Raw genomic sequence first — 26419 nt, 5'->3', positions numbered from 1 at the left:
CTTCCCAGGGGACATCCAGCATCCAGCTGCCTTCATTAACTCACGGTGCGTTTTGCCCAATAATCAAAATATCACCCATGTTGAAACCATTTTCCAATTAGACTCTTGCAACCTGCTGTGCCCAGAGCTTCCTTAAAGATGGTTGTGCAAAATGGCCAGGCTGTGAAAGTGCAGGTTTTGATTTGATGGTACAACCCCCACTCCCCCAATGGTTGTTGTGTTCCAGTTTTGCATGACCCAATAAACTTTAACCAACCTTAAAACCAAGAGGTATTAGCTGAAGCAGATTGTATAGCATAGCTCCCCACCTACTCCCAGTGACAGAAGTCAAAACAGTTTATTTCCAGAAACAATTGGGGAACCTATAATTCACCTATGTCACACAGACAGGATTAGCCATATAGGTGGTACCAGGTCGATTCATACAAATGTTACTCTAGTGATAAATTGTAATCTACACACTTAATAGCTTAGTCTACCCACTACACCAAGCCACTACAACTATCAGTACTTACTTTTAAGGAAAAAACACTCAAGGTTTGGTAATTGATTTTAATTGTACTTAAGAAATTAATATATGTACCACAATACAAGTCTTACTGAAGACATTTTTTCAGACACAACAAAACATATTTTTTTCAAACACAACAAAGCGCAGTGCAAAATGTACTAACATTAGAGGCCTGCACTTTCAAAGGGCTGCCACATGCCATGTTTTCTGGCCACCGAAGAGAACATGCATCACACCTAAATGCCAAAAATAGCAAGAGGTTCAATAGCATTGCTCAGCAATATAGTTTAATGGCTAGTTTCACTTGTAACAGTAAATCATCATTTGTTTCCATTGTTATTAAGCAAGCCACAATGGCCCAATTAACATATAATATAAATTATAATTTCAAAATCACAAAGGCTGATTAGATTATCCTGTAACCATATATACAAGACATGCTGAGCTCCCCTTAAACCCAATTGTGAAAGTAAGTTATAGCAACAGCACTTAGACTTATATACTGCTTCATTGCGTTTTACTGGTCTGTCTGAATGGTTTACAGAGTCGGAATCTTTGCCTCCAACAATCTGGGTCCTCGTTTTATCAACCTCGGAAGGATGGAAGGCTGACTCAACCTTGAGCCAGTCAGGATTGAACCTCTGGCTGTGGGCACATTTAGCTTGCAATAGTACATTCTAATGAGTGTGCTGCCAGGCTCCTTATGAGCACTCTGCTGGGTAACTAGGCAAACCATGGGTTGCAGTCCCTTCTCCCTTGCCAGCAACCTTTGGAATGTCTGACCATTCCACTATATTACAATAAATAGGGGTATCCATCTGTAACTATGGTTTTGGCACAGTGAGAGAAAGGCCATTTCCCCAGGCCCATCTGCTGCCAGAAATACCCCTCCCAGGGGCGTGATCAGTATCAGAAGCCAATTTAGAATGTAGGATCATAGGGCTGAAAGGGATCTGGGAGGACTTCTAGTTCAACCCCCTTCTCAAGGCAGGAGACCTTATACCAGGATCCCCAAGTCCTGGTCTGCAGCCCAGCCTGGCGGGAACTGGGCCATGCAAGTAATGGGCGAGTGCAGAAGTGGTCACATATGTGCCTAACCATCTCTTCCCCGCCACTGGTCCGCAGAATCAGAAAGGTGGGGGACTGCTTCCTCATACCATCCTGGTCAAATGGTTATCCAGTCTATTCTTGAAAACCTCCAATTATGAAGCACCTCCAATTCCAAGAGACAAGTGTGATTATTCTGTCAAGAAATTTCTCCTTAACAAGCTTCCACCTATTATTTCTTCTCCTACCCTTCGATGCTTTGGAGATCAAGTTGATTCCTTCAGTATTCCAAGTGTGGCATAAGTAGCGTGGTATACAGCTGTACTCGCTTTTATCACTTCTGTGATCTTCATGTCATCTTTCTGTTAATGCAGCCAAGGACTGCATTCGTTTTTTGACAGCTGCAGCACACTGCTGGCTTATACTTAAGTGGTGGTCCACTAGGTAGGACATCTAACTCCTTCCCAGTTACTACTCTTGAGTCAGGTACCAACAATTCAGTACTCATGCATTTGGTTTCTCCCACCTAAATGCAGGACCTTACTTTTTTCACCTTTGAATTTCATTTTGGAAGATCGGGTCCAGTGTTCAAGTCTTTCAAAGTTCTTCTTCTAAAGTGTTGGCTATTTATCCCAGCTTGGTGTCACTCACATTTGATGAGTTCCCCTTTCATCCCCTCATCTAGATCATTATGAAAATATTGAAGAGTATGGATAGAACCTTAGGATACTCCACTGTATCTACGTTCCATGCGGATGTAATTCCATTGAAGATTACACGAATGTGATTGGTCAGCCAGTTGTGAATCCATCTGATGCTGGCACTGTCCATCCCACATTGTTTTATCTCATTAAGACATAGGCTGTGATCTACTTTGTTAAATGCCTTCCACGTACGTCCACAGCATTTTTCCGATCCACTACTTTAGTCACATTATCAAAGGCAGTAAGATTTGTCTGGAATGATCTTTTTTTTTTTTTTTTACAAACCCATGCTGGTTTCTAGCAATTATTGTGTTCGTTTCTAGGTACTTATAGGTCTGCCACTTATCTTTTCCAGATTTTCCCAGGTATTGATGTGAAAATGATGGGCCTATAATTTCCTAGATTCATTTGCCCTTTTTTTTGTAGATTAGACCCACATTGGCTTGTTTCCAATCCTCTAGTAGTTCCCCTGCGTTACATGAGCTTTGAAAGATTCCATTCATTGCCTCTGAAATTACATTTGCTAACTCCTTCAGAACCCTGAGGTATAAATCATCTGATCCAGGTGATCTGTCCGGGCAGGGCAAATAAGTATTCTCTTACTAATTTCTTGCCTATTTTGACTTTTGTGCCTATTCGATCTTCCTTGGTATTGCTTTCGATAGGTTGGGCTGTTTTTTCCTCTTGCAAAAAAATAGTTGCAAAGAAGGAATTAAGCAGTTCCGCTTTCTCCCTGCTACCTATCATCATCTTCATCTACTGCCATTAGTGGACTTGTTTCCTTGACTTTCTTCCTGTTTCTTACATATTGAAACATTTGAACATTATTTTTGCATTTGTTGCCTGTCTTGGCTCATTCTGGGCCTTAGTTTCCCTGACTCCCTCATTACAGACTCAGGCTATTTGGTCATATTCTGTATTAATGATATGCCGCTCTTTGCAGTTTTTGCGAAGTATGTGTCTTTTGTGTCTCTCAGTTTGTAAGAGAACTCTTTTGCAACCATGCTGATCTCGTTTGGTGTTTTTTGTTTTGGTCATGTGCTGAGTCACCATTGGACAGACAAGAAGTCACAGGCTCATACCGTGGTTAAGGGGGAGAGGCTTCATTCAGTGACAGGCTAAGCAAACCAAAAAAGGCCTTAGAAAGCCATGTAAGGAGCACCTGCAGAAGAGGTGCGTTCAACAGCAGAAGAAACTGGGGACCCCCCACAAAGATGGAGCCCGAAATTTATACTGAAGACTTCCCTACTCCCAAATAGAATATAGAACAGAATATTGTACGTTCTGTCATCCCAAATGAATTTCCATAAAAAAATAAAAACTTGGTTCTGAGAGAAAGCACTTAGGATATATTAAGATTGATGTCTCCATCCCTATCGATCAATGCCACAGGTTTTTTTGTCAAATTTTTTTATTGAATTATAAAGTATTATTAGTACCATAGTTTTTTTTAATGCCCTGGTTTTCTGTATACATGACTCTGAGCCATTGGGAATAAAGCAGCACAAAATCTTAGCAATACATAAATAACTTAGTCAATGGAAAACAGGCCCCTTACTCAGATTCTGTTAGGTGCATTCCAGTAAGAAGTGAGAAATACTATGTTCCAAGAAATACTTCTGCAGTCTTACAATATTCTGCTGAAAAGCTTCAAATCAAAATATTATTGAGATCTAAAGTTCTCCTCAGAAAGCAGAAAAGTATAGACAAAGTTTATAATATTAAAAAACCACAGACATGGATATTTGTGTATGTGGGTATATATATGTATATTATATATATAAAATTATACTGATTTATATATATATATATATATATATATATATATATATATATATATATATATATATATATATATATATATAGTTTTTTATTTGTGCTGATAAATAAATAAAGGGCTGATAAATAAATAAATAAAATATAACAAAGGCAACAGTAAAAATATTGGGTTTCTGTCGTGATGGACTCTTGTGACGAGCCGAAGGACAGATGATGGAAGCAGTTAGCTTCCTCCCATAATTGGGGCTTACCAGGGGTTGTAAAAATCTTTTTTATATATATATATATATATATATATACATACATACATACATACATACATACATACATACATACATACATACATATATATATATATATATATATATATATAATGTTTGTGCTGATAAATAAATAAAGGAGACTAGTATAGATCTACTTCAAGCTATTTAGCTCTCATCAGCTAGCCATACCCTTGCTGGGAATCGAACCAGGTTCAATTCCCAGCAAGGGTATGGCTAGCTGATGAGAGCTAAATAGCTTGAAATAGATCTATACTAGTCTCCCTTTATTTATTTATCAGCACAAACATAACAAATGTAACAAAAAGGCAACAGTAAAAAAATATTGGGTTTCTGCTGGATGGTCTCTTGTGATGAGCCGAAGGACAGGGAATGGAAGTGTGACCTTCCTCCCATATTTGGGCATATATATATATATATATAATCAGTATAATTTTGGGGCTTCCTATCAATTGTATCATATACCATATGTAAATAACATATACATAAAGGTAGTCCTCAACTTACGAGTTCATTTAATGACCATTCAAATTTACAACAGCACTTTTCATACCTATGAATGTTGCAATGACCCCATGGTCACAAGATCAAAGTTCAGACACTTGGCAACCGGGTCATATTTAAGATGGTTGCAGTGTCCTGGGGTTACATGATCACCTTTTGTGATCTTCTGACAAGCAAAATCAATGGAGAAGTCAGATTCAGTTACAACCATGTTACCAATTTAACAACTACAGTGATTCACTCAACAAGAAACATAAAATGGGACAAAATTCACTTAACTGTCTCATTTAGCAACAGAAATGTGGTTGCGGGCAAGCCCGGCCCCTCGCCGCGACCCCCTCAGTCCCCTGGGTGCTCCGGCCAAACTCTGCCCAATTATGGTTGTAAGTTGAGGACTGCCTGTAAAGACTTCCCCCTTTTCTTAAACTGACAAACTTTTCCTTAAGTTCAAATACAATAGATGGTTAGCAAACAACAGAAATTCCTATCAGATTTCTTCCTTTAGAAAGAAAGTATTCTCCCCGTTTATTCTTCTTGCATCTGGATTACAAAAAAACCCACACTCATTTTCTTTTAAGAGGAAAGCAAGATTCGGAGCCCATCTTTTTCTCTTCAAAACTAATGATGTTCTTGCAATATAGCTTAGAAGGATCCATTTGCACTGTAGAGAAAGAATGTAGACTTTTTGTCACTTTCTTATGGTTAGCAATTCTTACAGTAACAATAAAGACAGGCAATTTTTCATGTAGCATGTGGAAGCAACTCTATTAGCACCATTTCACGCATGTGAAATACCTTTCATAGCCTTAGGCGCTCATTCAGTCTTTGAAAGATGCAAAACAACCCTAAGGATTCTCAAATGGTTCATATTCTCTACACCTTATCTGCTTACAGACAAACATCCAGCTGGCTGGCTGCAAAATACTCCATAGGGTCATATCTAATTAACATTTGGACAGGCCACAAAAAAGGTCTTCTAGTCCAACCCCCTCTCAAGCACAGACCCCATACCTTTTCAAACAATGGCTGTCCGGTCTCTTCTTGAAAACCTGTGAAGACACTGGGAATTGACTATGGTTTGAAGGAGTGTTTGTCTTTGTATATGTAGTTATTGGAAGTACTTTGTGCTCTCATATTGGCGGACTTATTACACTGTTAATTCTTGTGAAAAGAATCCAGCAGTCCCAACTGTTGCCAGAACCGGCCCACTGTCCTGTTGGAGAAGAGGAAAGCTGGGATACCAAAATCACTGGAAGTCACACTAAAAACCTATTACTGTTTAAGAGGCGTGCCTATTGCAGATCAAAGCCAATGCACTTAAACTACTATGTAACAGTAGCAAGCTTTATCAGCAAACGTTAATACAATTTGCACCTCATTGTCTAGCCACTGTCCAAAAACGTTAATAGCTAAAACCCCCGTGTTTAGACTCAGCCAGCGGGTTGCCCGTGCCAAGCAGGGGAAAGAGCCGGAGAGCAGAATACCTACGAGGCCACCAACGATGCAGCAGGAAAAGCAGCTCGGTTTTCTCCCTCTCCCTCTGGCAAAAAGGGGACCTTTAAGAGAAGATCCCCCAGCCCAGCTGAGCAGGAGGAGGAAAGTCCAGGCTGGTGCAGCTGCTGCAGCTTTTCGAGGCCCTCCGGGAGTTCTCGGTCGCGTCCGACGCCGGCGGAAAGGAGACAACTCCCCCCCCCTCCCGTACTGCCCGGAAGTCCTCAGCCCTCCAGCCTCCCCTTGATAAGCGGCCCCCGAAACCGGCCCTGACAGGCTCCGGCTCGGCCCTTCCGGCCACCGCGGTAGAAATCCTGCAGGTGCTAAAGCGCCCGGTGGCCGTTTCCCTCCTCTCCGAGGGGAGGTCCGTCCCTTCGCCGGAAAATGCGGCAGGGAGATCCGTTCCTCGAAGCGAGGCTCCGGAGAGCAGCTCCGTCTTCCGCGGGCGAGAAAGCGCCGCGAGCTCCGAGCGCCAGCCAATCCTCTGGGAAGCCGCCGTTCCTTCGCCGCCACCTCCCGGCCAGCAGCTGCTCCGGCGCTCGCCCGTCAGGCGGACGGAGGGTCCCGTTCCTCGGCAGGCGGCGCCGGGCCCGCTCACGGAGACTCCCGCCCGCTGCGGCTCGAGCGCGGCCGTCCGCCCCGCCGCCAACCACCCGGCGGCCCCTTCCGCAGCTTGCGCCGACTGCTCCGCAGCTCCCTCGTCAGGGACCGGCCCGTCTCCCCCCGCAAGCCCGTCGCGCGCTCCCATTGGTACGGCGGCCGCCGGCCCGGCCTCCCCCGCCCTCCGGTTGGCCCGCCCGCCCGCCCGTCAAGCGGGAGCCTTTTCTCGCGGAGCGCCCGCCCCCGCGGCAATCACGCTAGTGTGCGCGCTGGTCGGCCGCGTTGGGGGATTCCGAGCGGAGCTGGTTGAGCGCCCAAAGTCCCTCTTCGCTCGCGCGCTGGCTCTGGAGGGGGGGCGGGAGGGGGGGCCGCTGCTGCTACTGCTGCTGGAGCCGCCGGTGTCAACACAAAAGAGGGAGCGGAGCGCCGCGCAGCCAGGCAGCCTCCCGCGCAATCGGGGACATGGACATGAAGAAGAGGATCCACTTAGAGCTGCGGAACAGGACGCCCTCCGACGTAAGCCAGGGCGGGCGGGCGGCGGGGGGCTTCGCGGCGGCGGGAGGAACCGGGGCGGCCAGGCGGGGGGCGCGGGGAGCCGCTGCGGAGCGCTGGACGGGCGGGGGGCGCAGTCCTGCCGGCTGCCGTCGCGGGGGCTGCGCCGCTGCCCTTGAGGCGCCCACGGGGAGAGCGCGCGCGGCGTCAATGCCCGGGGGGGGGGCGCGGGGCCGAGATGGCGGGAGGGAAGCCGCTCCCCGCTCCGTGCGTCCGTCCGCCGGGTCTCCGGAGGCGGCGGCTGGCGAGGGCTCGCTCGCCCGGGCGGAAGGAGAGCGGAGCGAGCCGGTCAGGCGGCCGAGTTGATCCTGCGCTCGGGCGGAGTTTGGCCGGAGCGCCCAGGGGGCTCAGGGGGTTGCAGCGAGGGGCCGGGCTCGCCCGCAAGTTGAGGGCGGCCGCCGGATGGGTCGCTCCCGCGGCGCGGATCAGGCGCGGTTGGCCGGGGAGCCATATTTGCAACTTTGTAGTCCTCATGAACGCGCCCTTTCTCTGCCCCCCCCGCCGCCCCAGATGTGCGGAGCTGGGGGGGCGAGGGGAGGCCCGATCTCCCCCCCCCCGCCCTCTTGCTCTGCTCGCCCCGGGAGGGAGGGGGCGGCGGCGGCGGCCTCGGCCCGAACTTGGGATGCTGCTGGCGGAGGCTGCCTGGGAGGCGAAACTTTGTCCGCGGACTCGCCCGGCCCGCCTGCCCCGTGGAATGACGAGGGGGGGCAGGAGGGGGCGGCGGCGCTGCATTTCCCTCCCAAGGAGAAACTAAGGTTGCGGGGGGGAGGGGCGCAGCGCGGCCGTTTCGGGGGAACTTGGGGGGCTTCGCCGTTTCGAGAGGCGCTTCGCGCGCAGCCCCACCCAGGTGGGAGATGTTTTCCTCCGCCGAGGCGGGGAGGGGGGGCTTTACGTAAGACTCGCGGCGCAGCTCTGCCCCCCCTCCTGGAGTGTCACCTGCCTCCCGCCCCTCCCCCCCGCCGCTCCGCCGAAGCGCTTTTTGCGTCAGGCCGGCGGGGCTCTCGGGGGCCCTTCGGCCGCAGCCCGCCTTCTCCCCCTCTTCCCTTCATGGAGCGCGGCGCGGAGGCCCACCCCCTCGGAAGCAGCCGGCCTCCGCCGCGCCAGCCGCCCGCCCGCCCGCCCGCCCGAAGTAGGACACGGCGCCATCTTTTTCCCCCGCCGAACTGCAGCGAGGAAAAAGGGCTGCCCGAGCGAGCGGATCGCGGGGTCGGTTCCCCCTCCCTTCCCCCGGCGGCCGAGGAGGAGGAGGCGGGGCGGCCTCGCGGGCTGTCGGCCTTGGCGTGAAGGAAGCCCCCCGCCCGCCCTGCGGAACGCGCGCCCAGGATGGCCGCCTTCCCACCCGCCGGTCCGGAAGGCCGAGGGAGGCTCCGCTGCGGGAGGGAGGGAGGGGAGGGCGCCCGCCCGCCGCCGGCGGCTCCCTTCGCCCAGCCTGGCACCACAGTAGCTCTCCAGGGCTGCCATTTTGTCGCCGAAGCGAAGGCGCGCACTTGGCCTGGCGGCCGCTCGGGCTGAAAGGACGCGGAGCCTCGTGCTTCCCATGGAGGGGAGGGGGCAGGCGGCCGACCTCCCGTGTCGCCAGGCGGTTCGCTGACCCTTCCGAGAGGCGAAGGCTTCGGTGCGCCAGCCCCCCGCCCAGCCCCGAATGCCAAGCCGACTGCGGCTCCTTCGACCCGCCTGGTGAAGCGCCCGTTGCCGCCCCCCGACCGAGTCTGCTTCTTCCCGCAAAAGACCCTCCGGAGCTGGTAGCTGCCCAGGCTGGGTCGCCGTGGGCTTTTCGTCGCTGGGCAGGGAGGCTTCGCAAAGGGACTCTTGAAGGCTACCAAAATAACTTCTTGCTGTCCTCCTGCTTGTCTTTTGCTCAGCCGTTTTATAGCTGTGTATTCTACTCCTTGTGAAGAGTCAAATATGGTGTCAAGATGCGTATTCTGTAAACTCTGGGAATGCTCCATACTTCATGGAGGGATATGGAGTTCCTTGAATGTGTTGCATGGAGTCTTGCGATACAGGCTCAAAAGGAAATAGAGAAATTCAGCTATTTAGAACTTACTTAGAATGTTCACCTAAGAATAACGCAGGTTTATGCCAAATTTTCATGTACTACTCTTGAGAATTTTGCCAAATCAGATTTTACTTTTTAAAACATTAAAATAGCTTAAAAGAAGCAACCTAGTTAATATTCAATAAAATTTTACATTGACATTTTTCCTGGTATTCTTTATATTTATTAGGTTGGACCTTGTAGGAATATTTTTGCAATAATAGGAAAAAATGCAAACGATTTAAAAGAAATCTGGTGAAATCAGTAGGAAATTGAAATTATGAACACAGTTTTAATGTAAATTTAGCTGAAAACATTAAGAGGATTTATCTCAGAACTAAAGTTGTAAGTTACAATACTTAGTCTAGGGCATGATACCTTCTGTGTTAATTCCTTGCTTTGTGGTAAATTGGTGCAATTTGCTAGTTTTTTTTTAAAAAAAACTCTTCTGTTTTATTCATAATTCCATTTCTCATTCTCATGAGCTTTTCTGAGCTCTTGAAGGTGAAATTTGTCTCTGATTTCCTGGCAATAAAGCTTGAATTCAGTGAGACTTACTTCCAAATAGCTGTGTACAGGATTATCCCACCACTCTTTTAATCCTGCTGATTTACAAAAGACATTGGTTAATTATATCATGAAAAAACAATTGAGAATTCAGACTTCTGTGAATGCAAGTAAGGTACAAACTTCATGATCACCAAAGCCAGGGACTTTTGTTTTTAAACATGTAATTTCAGAAGCTTAAATTCTTTTTCTTTCCACCAGGTGGATTCAGAACAGTTCACTAAATAAACAACTTGAAAACAAAGCTGTAACCTACCAAAAATTAGTGTTGAAATAACATAGCAAACAGCCAACAGAAAAGCCATTAACTATAGATCAAACTAAAAATATTCAGCAAGTCGCCTTTAACAGCTTGATTTTTTTCCAAATATCTAAAAAAGGCCTTCTCCAATAGAGGCTACTTATATTGAGCGCTTGCCTTTCTCTGTTGGGCAGGGAATCTGGAAGGACTCCAGATCTGGAGGGAGGAACATATGGTGGCCCTTAAGGCACCAAAGTCCCAAGTCATTCAAGCTCATTTGATCTGGTGAGAATGTGATTTCATTCAGAGCATGATAGGGTATTATACTTAAATGCTTTTGAAATGCAATGGGATCAGGAGGCCCTGCATTCATCTAGGGGTGAGGGATACAGTGAATATTTTCTAGAGTTCCATTGGCCCTTCCATTGTGTTTCTGTAGCAACACATCTGAATCTAACCTCTCATTTCCCACTTAGGGATGGCTGTGTAACAATTACAAACTATGTAGTTCTCAACTATTATGTAGTTCTGTCTATGAACTTTATTTTACTAGATTTATCTTAACCATGAATTTAGAGAAGTCCTCTGAAGTTAGTAGAAGAGGAGTCATTTGTCCAAAGTGACCACTGAACTTTCATGGGCTGAAGAAGGACTTGAACCTGGAACTCCCTAATCCCAGCCCATAATTTCAGTCATTTAATCATACTTTACAGTTTTAATGCAAGAAGAGAAAAACCCTTTTGGATCTACTTCTAGTAATACAGAAGTAGCTAGTTGGTATGGTACTGCTGTTTGCAGTGTGTTCCAGATTTTAGTGCAACACAATATTTTTCTTTTCCCTCTCTGTTGGGAAGTAGCCTTCTAAACTTACTGAAGGAGGTTTTTGTTTTGGTCACTGCATATAGGCTTTTTAACACAGTTCTGAAGTTGGTGAGTTTAGAGTATAAGAAAAAGTTATTTCGTTTCTGAAAACATGTCCAGGTGACATGGATTCAAATCCAGATCCAAGTATAAGTGAAATGAAAGTGAACTCGTATCTTGGGGATATATACTTCAATCCACTTGATTGCAGAAGCCCTCTGAATAGTTCACCAAGTACAGAAGAAGTGAGTAGGTGTTTCTGCTACATTGGAATTCCTATAAAATAGCAATATAACTCAGCATAAAACCAATAAGACAGAACCAATAAACCTGCCTACAAAGTTTTCAGAAAGCAACTAATATTTCATTAATTAGTCTCTCTTAATTTTATTTTAATAAAAATAACCTCCGACTCCCTTATATTAAGGGAGTTGGAAGTCAACACCTTTTACTTTTTTCCCTTCCCTTTTTCCTCCCTTATTTTCCTCCTATTTTCTTTTGTATTTTTATATTTCATATTATAAACTAATAAATAAGATTACTTAGTTTTCTGTTGTTGAATACTTAAAGGTGTTTGTACCTATAAACAGCTACATAACCTATGATAAAGACGCAAGCAATAGAAATGAGAGGATGCAGTAGACACAATCATCATCAAAATCCCCAGATAAAAATACAATTTTTGTTCTTATAATAAAGTATCGTCCAATAAGATTTTAAGGTATCTGATCTTGCAAATGTGCAATGACTCCTGCAAACCACAAATATTTTAAAATAGTAAAAACTAGAAGTAGCCTGAACTCATGTCTGTAGCAACCTTTGGATCCTCAATGAAAGCCATCTAAAATTGTCAATATGAGTCATGAGAGGCTGCAATGCTTTGGGATTCAAAATGAAAGTTGTGTTTTCTTCTGGGTTTATCTATCTTCTTCAAGAAACAGTGTTTGTCTCATTATGGTTTAACACTTTTTACAAATATTTCTAATCCATGCATGGACAAGCGTTGGAGCTGCAAAATTGCACACAAATTCTATTGGTTGATGTGCATGTAAACAATATCTAATACTGCTTTACACACTCAGAACCTTTGGAACAAATAACTTCCCACCCCAGCTCCCATGGCACTTCTTGACTGTGAGGTCTCTTCAGCAGTGGAGCAGACAGCTTCTTGGAGTCCTAGGGACTCCATCTCTGGAACTTTTTAAGCCAAGGTTGGATACAATTTATTGAGGACAGTCTGAGCATTCCTGTCTCTGGCGGAAGTCCCTTCCAACCCCAGGATTCAGTGAGGCCCTGTAGAGGCTTAAAACCATGCACAGGAATCCTAGAAAAGGTGTTTCTGTGGTCAGCCATAGAATCCTCAGCCTCGCCAGTCCTTGTGAGCCAGAGTGGACTTGTTTCAAGAGTGTGTCAGCTACCATAGAATCCCCACCCAGGTGGCCAGAGTAGCAATTCCAGCCGCCCAGATGGGAACCTATAGTGATGGCATCGCAATAACAGCAGAAACAGAAAAGGGAGGGAGGGAGGAAGAACCACAAACCCTACAAGTGTTGCGGAACAGGCTTTCGTAAGCAGAGGCAAACCATGGATTGCCCTCCTCCTTCTCACATCTTGATTTTGGTGAACAGTTTTATGGGCTATGCAATACTGAAGAAACAAGAAGTGAGATTTAGCCCAGAGAAGACCAAATGTGCAGCCCCTTACTTATAATGCACTAGTGGTGCTTAAATGCAAATGGTGCTTTATACGCTGCTTTGGTGCTCTTAAAAGGGCTGGTAGAATTAGAGTGTTATTACTAATAGCTTGATTTGCATTCTTCCGTATAGCATCTACCTTTGCAGGCTGACAGATACTGGATTGATTGCATTGGACCCTCAATCCAACCCACGGCTTGATTGTACAAATCCAGATTAAAATGCCCCTGACATCTGGTGTCTAGTATCTACATGGTATGGCTCCTGTCAAACAACTCTTACTATTAGCAGTTTTCTTTCCCAAGAGTCCGTTGGAATTACAGTATTGTAACTTTCATCCATTCCTTGCCATTTTCTCCAGAATTTAGAGAAATTGTATGTTTCTGTGACAGCCGTTGAATTATTTGAAGAATTATTTGATGAGTACTATTACATTTTCCCTTGTCTTCTCTTTTTAAAGCTTGTTATTAGCAGTTGCATTAATTTCTCCTCGTGAGATTTCGTTTCTTATCTCTCCATCCTCAGAATCTCCCTTGGATTCTGATAGTTTTCATGCACCTTTAAGTGCATCTTTAAGTGAGGTGCCCAAAACGGGATTATTCAGGTGCTTTTATTAACATAAGTTAAATTTACACACGACTTTTTTTACAACCATGTGATACTGCAGACTGGAAGTCAGTTTCCAAGCAACTACTATGCCAAAGTCTTTTTCCAGCCTAATATTTGGATTTTTTTTCTGTCTTCCCACTGGTTCTGCTGTAGTTGGCAAATACAGGTAGTCCTCGAGTTAAGACCACAATTGAGCCCAAAATTTCTGTTGTTAAGTGAGGCATTTGTTGTGTGAGTTTTGCCACATTTTGCAACTTTTCTTGCCACAGTTATTAAGGGAATCCATGCAATCCATAAGGTGGTTAAGTGAATCTGACTTCACCATTGCTTTGCTTGTCAGAAAGTTGCAAATTTTGATCACGTGATCCCGGGACACGCAACAGTCATAAGTATGAATCAGTTGCCAAGCATCTGAATTTTGAACACGTGAACATGGGGACAATGGATGGTCGTAAGCGTGAAAAACAGCCATAAGTCACTTTTTCTAGTGCCGTTGTAACTGAATGTTCACTAAAGAAGGACTACCTGTGTAAGCACTCCCTCCCCCTTTTCATCTCACTCTCGAATAGGAAGGTTATAGAGGGTAGGACCCAATGCAGAGTCCTGTGCTGGACTTTGGCGCTTCGCTTTCATTGATTGAGGGAGAATTCATGACTGCTTATTAAGTAAGATTTCAAGTAGATGTGCATCTGCTAAACTGCTAGTTTATCCAGAGAAGATTCATAAGCATACTCCAGGTATGACAATCACAATGTCATGGAGTGTTTTGTCAAATACTTCACTGAAACCAAGATATATTATTTCTACATTTCCACGCACTATTAAGGGAGCTATGTAATTTAAAAAGGAGAGAAGATTAACTTTTTTGTTGTACACTTTGAAGAAAATATGTAAATGTACAAAAGAGAATGTGACATAAATAAAAAAATACAATAGGGATAAATAAATCAGGGATTTTAAAAAGTTGTGGAGGTTATTGCCATCATGGAAGTTACACCTTTCCAATATATAATCAATGGTATTAGTTTAAATAGTTTAATATCACATCACATTAACCATGATGAACAATTCATTGGAACGATAAATGAGTTTGGTCTATATTGCTAAAATGAATTTAGATTCTACAGTATGCATAAAACTCAATTTTGTATATGATAACAATCCATGTATTAGATTATAGTCTGTGAATGATTTCAAGCTGAAGCATGCGAAATTTGCTTTTAAGGTACAAAGTTACTTCAGACTTCAAAGCATTTTCCCACAACTTGATTAGCCACTGAATTGTCCACTGAAGCCGACAATTTTCCAGCAAGAAGCATATAGTATAATTGTAGCAATTATTATATATGGAAGCAATTCAGTATATTTTGAACAGAAATATTTTATGTTAAAATGGGAATTCAGCTTTTAAGATTTGTTCCATACTGGTATAAATTATTTCTCAGAATAACAGAATTATAAGGAACGTTGGAGGTTTGCTAGTCCAACCTCCTGTTCAAATCTTTCCAGACAAATGACTCTCCAATCTCTTCTTAAAAACCTCCAACAGATGGGACCGTTCACAACTTCTGGAGGCAAGTGGTTCCACTGATTAAATGTTCTCACTGTCAGTAAATTTCTCCTCAGTTCTAGGTTGCTTCTCTTCATGATTTATTTGAAAGGATTTTATCTTTGTCTTATTAATAAGTAAATATTGCAATCTAAACACATTGTCAACTATAACTGGAATGTTTATTTATTTCATTGTATGTATATCTTGCCTTTACCATTTTTTACAAATAACTCAAGGTGGTGAACACATATGATATTCCTCCCTCCTCCTGTTTTTCCCACAGAACAAACCTGTGTGGGCTGAGAGAGGCGGACTGGCCCAAGTCACCTAGTTGGTGTCATGGCTAAGGCAGGACTAGAACTCACAGTCTCCTCCTTCCTAGCTTGGTGCCTTAGTCACTAGACCAAACTGGCTATCTCTAATAACATTGAGTCATTACCATATTGTTTTCATGGTGTTTAAAATCTAGTAACAAAATGAACAATTCAAGAAAGCAAAATTCCAAAGCAACATGAAAATTGCATGCTCTGGAAACAATACGAACCTCTTTCAGTTCATGTTAATTCAATTAGTTCAATTAAACAGTTCAGTTTAATTAATAGAACGGAGGGATCATTAAGTTGAAATAGATGAGCAAGTCAACTGTAGATGGAAGGGCAGAATAAAGACAATCTTAATATCCTAGTCAAAGAGTTGGTGGCCTCCCAGCTGTTCTCTGTTCCTCTGGATGGGCAAAATAAAAAAAGGGCCATATTGTGACTTCATACCTTTTCAAGTGCCTTCGGTCCCAGAAGTGAAACTGAGTCACTCACATGACCAGCCCACTTTACATCTGTTACAGGAGGACTGGGGTGACAGGATAGCAGCGTTCCAAAATTTGAGGGGCTGCCACAAAGAAGAGGGTTGAGGGTCAACCTATTATCCAAAGCACCTGAAAACAGGAGGAAAAAAACTGCGGATGGAAACTAATTAAAGAGAGATGCAACCTGGAACTCGGGATAAATTTCCCGACAGAACAATTATGCAGTGGAACAACTTGCCTTCAAAAATTGTGGGTGCACCATCACTGGAGGCTTTTAAGAAGAGACTGGACAGCCATTTGTCTGAAATGGTATAGAGTCCCCTGCTTGAGCAAAGGGTTGGAATAGAAGACCTCCCAGATCCCTTCCAACTCTATTATTCTGTTAAAACGGAAGTTCCAGAGAATCCAATTTGTGAATTTAGTTTTGAGTTCAACAAAGGAACACAATTCCGAGATTTAGCATTATGGCAAGTTGGGAAGGTCTGTATTTAAAAAAAAACAACTAAAAAAGAGTAGCTGTCAGCCAACCCAGAGACTGAGAAATAGTCCAGCTAGCTAATGATTTTGTTCAGCTTCCCTCTGAACCTGGATTAGTTGAAACTGCAGCAAAGTTTTCTTTCCAAGTGATTGGACAGCTCTCCCTTTCAAATTCATGTGGAATTCCTTTCCATTCATTGGATTGTGTTTGTCTGGAGTTCCAGCAGTAGCAGGATCAGCAGTTTAGCCATGGGAGAAAGGGAGCGCATCAAATTCATTCTGGCCTTTCTTCCAGGAGCACAAGAGGGGGCAGCCATGGGAGAATGACTTGGCTTTATGGCCATAAGAGTTGACTTTGAAACTCTCACTGAGATGACGTCCCTGTTTTAATCCAGCAAAGGTAGTCCAGGTCAATACAGGTGGTCCTTGACTTACGACTACAATTGAGCCCAAATTTTCTGTTGCTAAGCACAGCAGTTGTTAAGTGAGTTTTGCCCAATTTATGACCTCTTCTGCCACGAATGTTAAACAAATCATTGTAGCCGTTAAGTAAATTATGCGGTCATTAAACTGGCTTCTCCCATTGACGTTGCTTGTTGGAAGTGTTGGGAAGGTTACAGCTGGTGATCCTGGGATCCTGGGATGGGGCAACTGTCATAAAGGCATGCCAGTTGCCAAGCACGGAAATTTTGGTCACTGACCACAGGGATGCTACAAATGGACATAAGTGAAAACTAGCAAAGGCAATAGCACATAGACTTGCATACCACTTTGCAGTGCTTTTACAGCCCTCTCTAAGTTTACAGAGCCAGCCTCTTGCCCCCAACAATCCGGCTCCTCATTTACCAACCTTGGAAGGACGGAAGGCTAAGTTAACCTTGAGCCTGGTGAGATTCGAACTGCCAAATTGCAGGCAGGCAGCAGAAGTAGCCTGCAGTACTGCACTCTAACCACTGGACCACCAGGGCTCAAAACTGATCATGTCCCCCTTTTCAGTGCTGTTGTAACTTCGAACAATCGCTAAATGAATGGTTGTAAGTCAAGGACTCCTTGTATTGCATCCAGTGACATTGATTGGTATTTCAGTTGAGGTCCATCCATTGTTTTCATGCCGTATATGGAGTGGAGCATTGGTCATAGAGGTCAATGTCCAGAATTGTGTTGAAGTGAAATAACTATGAATGTTCCCACCTTCCACATAGTGACTTTGCTCTAGCTTGAAATGCTCACGCAATTCTTTGGTCATTTTGAAATTTAGTCCTTTTAAATTTAATGGGATTTACCCCAAAATACTGTAGGTGGGTTTGGCTTGAAGCAAATCTTATGAAGGCCATATAAATGACTCTGATATGTTAAATGCCTATTTATTTATCCATTTAGAAACCTCCCATCTCCCTTACAGAGGAACTCTAGGCAGTGTGCAGATAAAATGTTAAAACATAACGAGTGACTGAACCTGAAAATGACATCACTAAGCCTTTTATTTACTTTTTGTATTCAGGTAAAAGAACTTGTTCTTGACAACTGCAGGTCAAATGAAGGAAAAATTGAAGGCCTCACAGATGAATTTGAAGAGCTGGAACTATTAAGTACAATCAATGTAGGCCTCACCTCAGTTGTAAACTTACCAAAGTTAAACAAACTTAAGAAGGTAGGTGGTCATCCTATTTTATGAAGAAAAACATGACTGGCCTAATAATTACTTATATAAAAGACCCTTGAACCCAGTGTTAAATGGAGGGTTCTATGTGACTACACAGTAAAGCAAAACTTTGGATCTTTTAAATAAACATGGCACATCTAATTGTAAAGTGTAAAGTGCAGGGATTTCCTAATATTTCTCGCTTTTGTTCATTATAACTCTGCTGCCAAGACACTCATTTTATACATGCCCATCTGTCCATCTGACTGCCAACTTGGTCTCATTTGATCTGCTCAGGTCATGCAGGCTCCTATTTTTGCAGAGTGGCAGAAGCACTGGTGGCCTCCCCCCAGCTCCCCATCTTTTTCTCCCTTGGTAACTCCAGTTTCTTGGCCAGGTGAAAACTGTTTTGCTTTGGAATCATCCTGGCTCTTCTCTGCTGTTGCTGATGCTCAACTAAGACCTGCCCTTTGGCTTCCCTTTTCTCCCTCTCTGTTCAAAATTTGTTTCCTCTTCATTGCCGAAACTATTGGCTTCGCTAGCCTTTACTTTTGACTTCATTGCCCTTCCGCTAGCAGCCTTTTGTTCGTCCTGCTGGAGGTGTTAATTCAGCTGTTCTCTTGGTTAGCGTCTCTCTGCTCTGCATTTGAGCCTCCATGCTTCTTTAGGACATACTATCCCGTTTCCTGCCGAGTCTCTTTCCCCATTCTGCCTTCTTTCCGCTCCATCATTATTTTTGTGACTTTCCTTGTTCTCCTATTATGAATGAATGAATGAATGATCGATCATCTCACAGCCCACCTTCCCTCTGCAGATGTTGCCTGCTTAGCTTTATCTTGACTTCCAGGTGTGCTATATTTGCCCCGTGTCTTGGTTTTCCTTTGTACAACTGTTTTGATGGCCACCAGTGTCAGTAACCTCCAGCCCTTCTGTTGGCTCCCAATCTATTTTGGGATACAGACAAGCTCTATGTCTTCTGGGCCTCTATGTCTACTGGGCCTCCTCCGAATCCCATCTGCCAGTCAATGCCGACTGGCGACCACACGGAGGAGAGCCTTTTCTGTTGCAGCTCCGACCCTGTGGAACGATCTCCCCGTTGAGATCCGTACCCTCACCACCATCCAGACCTTCCGCGCAGCCCTCAAGATCTGGCTCTCCCAGCAGGCCTGGGGATAGGTTTCCAATTCACCCGCCCGAGTGTTTGATTGCTGAACGAAAGTTGTGTTTTTACTATTTTTCTTTGTTCACATTTTGTTTTGTTTTTTTGACACTGCACCCCCCTCCCTTGTGGTTGTAAGCCGCCCTGAGTCCCCCTCAGGGAAAAGGGCGGCCTATAAATCCCAATAAACTCAACTCAAAACTCAAACTCAATTCCACTCCAAAACTTTTCACCAGCTCTCCTCTCCAAGCTCCCTCTCCTCTTTCGTTCTCTTTCACTTTCCCAGTTCCTCACTTTCTCCAAGCATGTTTGTGATGCTGCTGCTTTCATTTCCTTCCAAATCCCTCTTGGCCTGGCACAATGCCATATGCCTTTATTCATTCTTTTGGGGAGGTATCAGGGTGGAACTTCAAATTGGGCCCTTAGGAAAGGGGTGTGTCCTCTGTGAGGTGACATATGTGCACAGATAAGACTTTATTTACTACAGATATTAGAGAACAAATGCTATATTATCCTAAGAAATGAATAACATAGTTGTGTTTATTTTTATTGTCTCAATATTTGTCTCCTCAGCTCGAGTTGAGTGACAACAGAATCTCAGGGGGACTGGAAGTATTGGCAGAAAAATGTCCGAACCTCACACATCTAAACCTAAGTGGCAACAAAATAAAGGATCTTAGTACAATAGAACCTCTGGTGAGTCCACATAGGCCTCTTTGGGAGGTCTTTGCTGATCAGTTCCCAATACTCCTGGGATTGTCCCTCTAGTTCAGGGGTGTCAAACTCAAGGCCTGGGGAGGGATCCGGCCTGTGGGATGCTTAGATCTGGCCCATGGGGCCACACTGCAAGCAGCAAAGGAGTAGGCCACAGTGCTTCTGCCAGTGGGAACGGAGCTCAGGAGGGCTGCTCCTTCTGCGCTCTGTTTTCGTTGGCAGAGTGCTCTGGCCACCACAGGTGCCCCCGACATGAGTGATGTTGAGCTGGCCACGCCCCCTGCCCATGCCTCCCTGCCCCCCCCCCCCCAAGGTCATACACAATCCCCAGTGAAATTGAGTTTGACACCCCTCCTGTAGTTGCCTATTCGCCCTGCAGCCTCTCTGGCCACCCTCTTCCTTTCCTGCGTCTCCCTAAGCGCTGTCTGGTCCGTCAGAGGGCCCAAGGGAACAAGGGCTTGAGTTCTCTTACCCGCATTGTGCACTGTGACCCCCCTCGTGGCTGCCTTTCATTATGACTCCTGGGGTTGTCCTTATTCCTGAGCAGTCAAAAAGACCACTCCCCCCCCCCCCCCCCCGTAAGCCAGCTGAGGAAAAGGTGTCTGTAGCTTTCAGTGGAGTAGGAGACATTTCCAGATGGGCTCAGGATATGGTTCCCTGCTTCCTTTGGTCCTCCTTGACTGCCTAAACTTCATACTAGTAGTGTGGCATTTTAAAACTTTTATGCTTTTCTGTACTCCCTTCAGTTTGCCAGGCAATAATTTCCCCCTTTCTTCCCTTATTCTAAACTTAAAGCGACTCAGTTTCCTTGACTCTTTACCTTTCTGGACAGATCCATAGAAACAATATTTGTGGACAAGTCAGAAAATAAAGGAGGACCGTAGAACCCCAGGGGGCTCAGAATAGGTGGACGTAGAACAGCTGCCCCCGAACCTGGGCTGCAACCATTGTCCTCTACTGCCTGTTTTCAGTCGCTGGGAACGGCTGCCCTGAAACTTGACTGAGTAACATTGCAACTGGCAACATTTCTGGATCTGCTTCTGGCCTCCAGATTGCAGCGTCTATCGCACTTTCTCTGCTGAGAAAGTCAACAGACTTTAAAATTGAAGGTACAGAAGAAAAAAGTGTCTATAAGGATGAAACAGTGAAAGGATGGGGCTATGCAGCGTCTTTGGCAGCCCCTCCCCCATCGAATAGGACTAAACAGCTTTCTTTTTTTTTAATCTAATAGAAGCCTTTTCAGTGCTGACATGAACAGATAAGAAGAGTCGTAGGTATTTGATCTTTTTAGTTAATGTACCCTGATATTTAACCACCTGAAGCCTCTTTTTCCACATGGTGTGAGTAGGCTGGGGGTGACCGAGTGAAACTTGCCCAGTCATCCCGGGAGCTTCTGTGGCTGAAGGTAGCCTTGAATCTCCTCTCCTGTTCCTGTTCCATATAATATGGCTTGATTTGTGGCTTGGTGAAAGAGCATCTGCAGAATTGGTTGCTGGCTTCTGCATCTCCTTCTGACGGTCGCCTGAAGGAATGGTGCCTATAGGCTGGAAACAAACAGGAGGCGGCTTCCTTCATGGGATTTAAAATTCTTGGCCCACCTTGAGAATCTGCAGCCAGAGGGCTTGTTCCCTTTGGGGCTTTGGACAGGTGTCTTGCAGACTCCCAGGGATCTGTGGCTCCAGGTGGAGCTTAAATCCAACTCACCTGAATGTGGCCACTTCCAAACTTCTTGTAGGCCAAATCTGATCCTGGCTAGATTGAGAGGATAGAATGTTTTCTAGTTAAGAAGCCTTTGGGGCCTTTGTTTTGTTATAATTCTGACCCAGTGGTGTTGGGCCGAGGGTTGGCAATGAACCCCTTCCTTTTTCTTTCAGGAGAAGTTAGAAAACCTGAAGAGTTTAGATCTTTTCAATTGTGAGGTCACTAACTTGAATGACTACAGAGACAATGTCTTCAAACTTCTCCCTCAACTCACATACCTGGATGGCTACGATCGGAATGATAAAGAGGCCCCTGATTCGGATGCAGAAGGTTACGTGGAAGGCCTGGATGATGAAGAGGAGGAGGAGGATGGTGTGTGAGCTTGAACCCTAGCTTGAGGTTGACTCCCAAGAACAAAACTCCATGTCTTTGCCTTATTTGATGCAGTAAAACCATCCACAGAGTTATCCGTATCAGTTTGTCGCATTCCAGATTGCCCTGGAAGCAAGAGACGGGAGGAATCCTGAAAACCCCCTAGATTCCAGTGCCCTGTGCTTCTCCTTGGCACCAAATATTGATGAACATTGGCATCTTGCACTGGAATGGTGGGGTAAATATATAAGAGGACCATTGAATAGCAGAGGTAGCATCTAAAGGTTGATTTTGCCTCTCTTTAAATTACTGGAAACACAACTTCTGGATATGATAATGGGCACTCCTACAGGTTGCTTTCAAGAGGATTGCAATAAATTGGAGGAAGAAACAGTACTCAGTGGATGATACGTACCATGGCTTAGAGGGACCTTTGTTTAGAAGGGACAGCAGAGGCCAGGAACAACTGCCTACAACCTGCACCCTGATTCTGAGTTTCCAGCAAGTTTTAGGCATGATTGCTGGCTTGAAAATCAGTGACTCTCAAGTAGATGGATTCCTTTGGACCCAGTCCAAAGGGGGCTTCTTCTATCCATGCTCTTTTTAGTACCACGGTTCTCTTACATGCATGGCTTGCGTGTCATGCCCCATCATCCAGTGCAGAGTGTGCCACGTGCAAGTAAGGAATTGGGGATGGTGGGGAATCCTGTCCTCATCCTGCAGTTAAGGTTCCTGGAGAGGCAGATTCCTTGCAAGTCTATTGTCTGAAACACTAGATACTAGAAACCTATGCAGATGATAGGTACGAAAGCATGGATTAAACTTCAGAAATATTTGGAACTGACCTGTGCTTCTTTTCTCTTGTTCTGTTCCACTTCATAAAAACGTCAGGTGGTTTTGCTGTTTTAAATAGGGTTTGGAGCTCGTTTGGAGCATTTCTCCTTCAATTTGCGTGAGGTGAGAGAAATGGGAGAACTACCTGATAGGTTGCTTAATGTTCTTGGTCTTCCTTTTGGGTTTCCTGGAAGCAACTTTGCTGAAGACAAAAGCTCTTTCTTTTGTTGTTTTGTTTTGTTAAGTTAAATGCCTCATCTTCTGCCTTCGGGACCTGTCTTCTTTCTGAGCCTAAAATAGCTGCCACATCATTTCTGTCCCTACTATGGAATCCGGGCGATCACAATCTCCGAGCTGCAGAATTTAGACACTTAGTTGATAGCTTCAACTTTCACATAGCTGAAGGAGGGTAAATGGGAATCTGATATTTCTGCACATGCTCAGTGGCACACACTCACACCCACACCACCCCGTTCCTGCAAAAGTTCAGGGCTCCGTCCGGTCCTGACTGCAATGTTGCTCTTGGCCTTTATGGCCTGGGAGAGACAAAGCAAAGGTTTAGGAGGGGAACCAGAAGAAAATGGAGTTGACTTCTCTCATTGGCTCGGTTCTTCTGTTTTGTTTTTATAGAAGAGGACTACGATGAAGAGGCTCAGTTAGGAGACTACGAATTAGAGGAAGAGGAGGATGTGAGTGGAGAAGAGGAAGATGTGAGTGGAGAAGAGGAGGTAAGACTGTAGTACTTGGGGGAGAGAATCAGACCAGCTGCAGGCATCTTGCTTTGGAATGAGGGGTGTTGCGATCTGTGATCAGCCGGAGCAGATAATGGCCTCATGCCGAATATGGTTACGGCAATTCCTCTTCCAAAGCGAACTAATTTTTTCCAATTTAGACAAGTTCCAGATGCAATAAAACACTTTTGCCTTTTTTTCTCTGGCAGGAGGATGAAGAGGGTTATAATGATGGTGAAGTAGATGATGAAGAAGAGGAGGAAGAAGCAGCAGTTGGTATGTGCAAAACAAACCTTGAGAAAACCTCTGCCCTCTTTTAAAGGCTAAACCATTGGGACAGTAGAGCAGATCTGAGGGATTGACTGAGATGCTGTGTGAGGTTAAGCTCTTCGCCCCGAAGCCGCTTCAAGCCCTCCTGCGGCCAGAGAGCTTCCGGGGTGTCCCTGGGCTTGCCTCTCCCCATCAGCCAGCCGCCACTCCCTCAGAAGGAAGCTATTTGGGGGAAAGTTAGGAGACGCTTCCAGTGTTCCTGCCTTGAGCTCTTCAGAGGAAAAGGGAGAGATGAAGGAGGAAGGCCTGGAGCTTCTTTTTGGTGCGATTGGAAATTTCTTCGGGGCAAAGTTAGTTTATTTGTTGACTGGAGGGCTTATAGAGTGGCCTGCAACTCTTCAATATGTAGTTGGAATTAAACAGACACCAACCAGCTAATTTTAAATTAAAAGCATGAAAAATAGTCCCTAAGGGCATTAAAGAGTTCTGGGTTAATATTTTTATTTTATTCCTCTTCTTTGCACATATTTTATATGGGAAAACGGTGCACGGCTTTTAACAGTACTTAGCTTACCAGTTTCAGCAGCTGGGTGCAGCCTGTATTGTGAAGGTGCAGAGTAGAACTTTCCTTCCTCTGGAAGTGGGGCTGAATTCGGCTGGCGGGGGAAGCTGCTTTCCCCCATAGCTGCCCTGGCCTTTGCTCAGCTGGAAATTGCGCTTAAACCTAAGTGGGTTGCTTTGCAGCAATAGTTTGGGGCTGCATGGGGAAGGCAGTTTGTGGGGCAGAGATGTTCCTCATTCTGACCCTGCAACCCTTTGCTTTGACAGAAGAAGCCCGGGGGGAGAAGAGAAAACGAGAGGCTGATGATGAAGGCGAGGAGGAAGATTAAATGCAACGCAACCTGTTCTGGGGAAAAATAAGTTTCCTATTGTGATTTGACTGTTTATTCCCTGTATTTTCACCCCTTCTCACCCCCTCCCTGGAATGTAATGTTGCTGTGAGATCAAGAAGGAAATGTTTAATTTTATGGGCAAGGGAATTAAAATAACATTTTTTTAAAAAAAACTGCCACTCAAGACTGCTACATTTTGTTTCTGTAAAAAAATATTTTATCTGTTATTCCTGTTTATGCAGGAGCAAACAACGCAAGAGATAAGTTTGTTTTTCTTGGAGTGGCTCATCCTGGACTCTGGATTTTTTATTTTATTTTAAAAGCTTTTTAGAAATAAATATGAGCTGGAGGATTCCCACAATGATTCCAATTGATGGCTGGAACAGGGAGGGCGGTGGGATCATTTGGGCCTGAAGACTCCGTGGCTTCTTCCTTCCCCCCCCTTTTGGCCAGTTTATGAGGACATTGTAAGCCTTTCTTTCTTCTCTCCCGGATTCAGCAAAATTGGCCCGTGGGAGCCTTCCAGCCGCCAGCACCATAGGGAGCAGCAGCAGCAGCAGCATCTTGATAACCGCGTGTTTTCTTGTTACCTGTTTTGTGAATGGCTGCCGTTCCCAGAAACCCCTTTTCTTCCACTTCCTATCGGTAACATTTACTTGGCTGTTTGTAAATAGTGACCAACTATGTAATTTCTCTCTCTCCTTTTTATTTGGTTTGTGGGGGTGACTTTGCAAATTTTTATTTTAAAAAAATCTTGTAGAGCATGGCTGGGCAAGCTCTCGGGATGGGAACTGCTCAAGAATGCAGCAGGATCCTTGTTCAGCTCCCATTCCCGGTTGGTTCTTTTCTGACTCTTGGGATCTAGAGCAGTTCTCTGTAAACGGCAGTCATGAAAATATCTATAAATATATATAAAAAGTGTTCCTAATTTCCTGAGTTAACTGGTGAATTGCATTTGACAGTTGTAATAAAAAAAGAAAATGTTTGAACCCTTTTAACTAAAGTGTGTACTATTTTGGTCTGTAAAATACTATATATAAAAGTATATTAACAACGCCTTGATATTAGGTGATGAGAATCTGTTTCCACATGTGCTCTACAGCAGTGGTCTCCAACCTTTGGCAACTTTAAGACTTGTGGACTTCAACTCCCAGAGTTCCTCAGCCAGCAAAGCTGGCTGAGGAACTCTGGGAGTTGAAGTCCACAAGTCTTAAAGTTGCCAAGGTTGGTGACCACTGCTCTACAGTACTCTGAAGATTTTTGCAAAGCTTTTAATTGCCAGAGGAGACAGTACTGGACGCCCAGGCCAGCCGGGTCTCTTTTCATACACGAGCATGGATTGCGGATAGAAAAGTTGTATTTTCTTAAAAAGTCAGTAAATCGACTGCAAAGTACCTAGTTGAATGTACAGATTTAATTTCCTGTCCCTCTTCAATGAGAGCCTTAGAAGTGGGCTTGTGTTTCCTCGCCACTCTCTCATCTGTATATAAACAAGCACGACCATTGCAACCTTCCCTCTCGCTCCCCAAAGAGCCAGACTTTTTGAGTTTTATGTCTTTGTTAATTATGAATTTCAATAAATCTTTTTATACCATTTTTTTTCCTGTGGCTTATTGCAGTAAATGGGCCACGTGGGAATTTGCTGCTTGATTTTAAAGTTTTTTTTTTAAAGAACAAACTTGTAATTATTTTAAGAAACTTTAGAAAAAATGAAAATGAATTTGTCACAATGGCTCAGTCCACCAATGCGAAACACTTTCGTGTAAGAGAAGACGGGGCCTAGTCGTGGGGCT

General features: G+C 44.7%; 1 protein-coding gene and 1 long non-coding RNA gene across 2 annotated transcripts; one reads left to right on the top strand and one right to left on the bottom strand.

Annotated features, from left to right (window-relative positions):
• Positions 1-5250: 5250 nt before the first annotated feature.
• Positions 5251-7050, bottom strand: LOC148048492 (uncharacterized). The gene is made up of 2 exons (XR_015695449.1): positions 5838-7050; positions 5251-5487 (listed from the first exon to the last, which is right to left on the bottom strand). It is a non-coding gene; the product is annotated as an uncharacterized LOC148048492 (long non-coding RNA).
• Positions 7051-7249: 199 nt separating this feature from the next.
• Positions 7250-26222, top strand: ANP32A (acidic nuclear phosphoprotein 32 family member A). Its single transcript, XM_014074283.2, has 7 exons — positions 7250-7433; positions 17812-17961; positions 19685-19807; positions 21700-21898; positions 23363-23460; positions 23673-23739; positions 24562-26222. The coding sequence occupies exons 1-7, from the start codon at positions 7380-7382 to the stop codon at positions 24621-24623; spliced, it is 753 nt and encodes a 250-aa protein (XP_013929758.1). The 5' UTR covers positions 7250-7379; the 3' UTR covers positions 24624-26222.
• Positions 26223-26419: the final 197 nt, after the last annotated feature.

This window comes from Thamnophis sirtalis, unplaced genomic scaffold (assembly GCF_051295495.1).
Source record: "Thamnophis sirtalis isolate CommonGarterSnake01/CBP01778 unplaced genomic scaffold, rThaSir2_p1.2 scaffold_2, whole genome shotgun sequence".
NCBI classification, from domain to species: domain Eukaryota; kingdom Metazoa; phylum Chordata; class Lepidosauria; order Squamata; family Natricidae; genus Thamnophis; species Thamnophis sirtalis.
Note: the sequence above shows the minus strand (reverse complement) of the source record. Positions and strands in the feature narration are given on the sequence as shown.

Excerpts from the sequence above, each read along its gene's own strand:
- ANP32A (XM_014074283.2), top strand. The coding sequence starts at position 7,380 with ATGGACATGAAGAAGAGGATCCACTTAGAGCTGCGGAACAGGACGCCC. Across the intron at positions 19,808-21,699 it reads TTAGTACAATAGAACCTCTG|GAGAAGTTAGAAAACCTGAA; the intron begins GTGAGTCCACAT and ends TTTTTCTTTCAG. Across the intron at positions 23,740-24,561 it reads GGAGGAAGAAGCAGCAGTTG|AAGAAGCCCGGGGGGAGAAG; the intron begins GTATGTGCAAAA and ends TTGCTTTGACAG.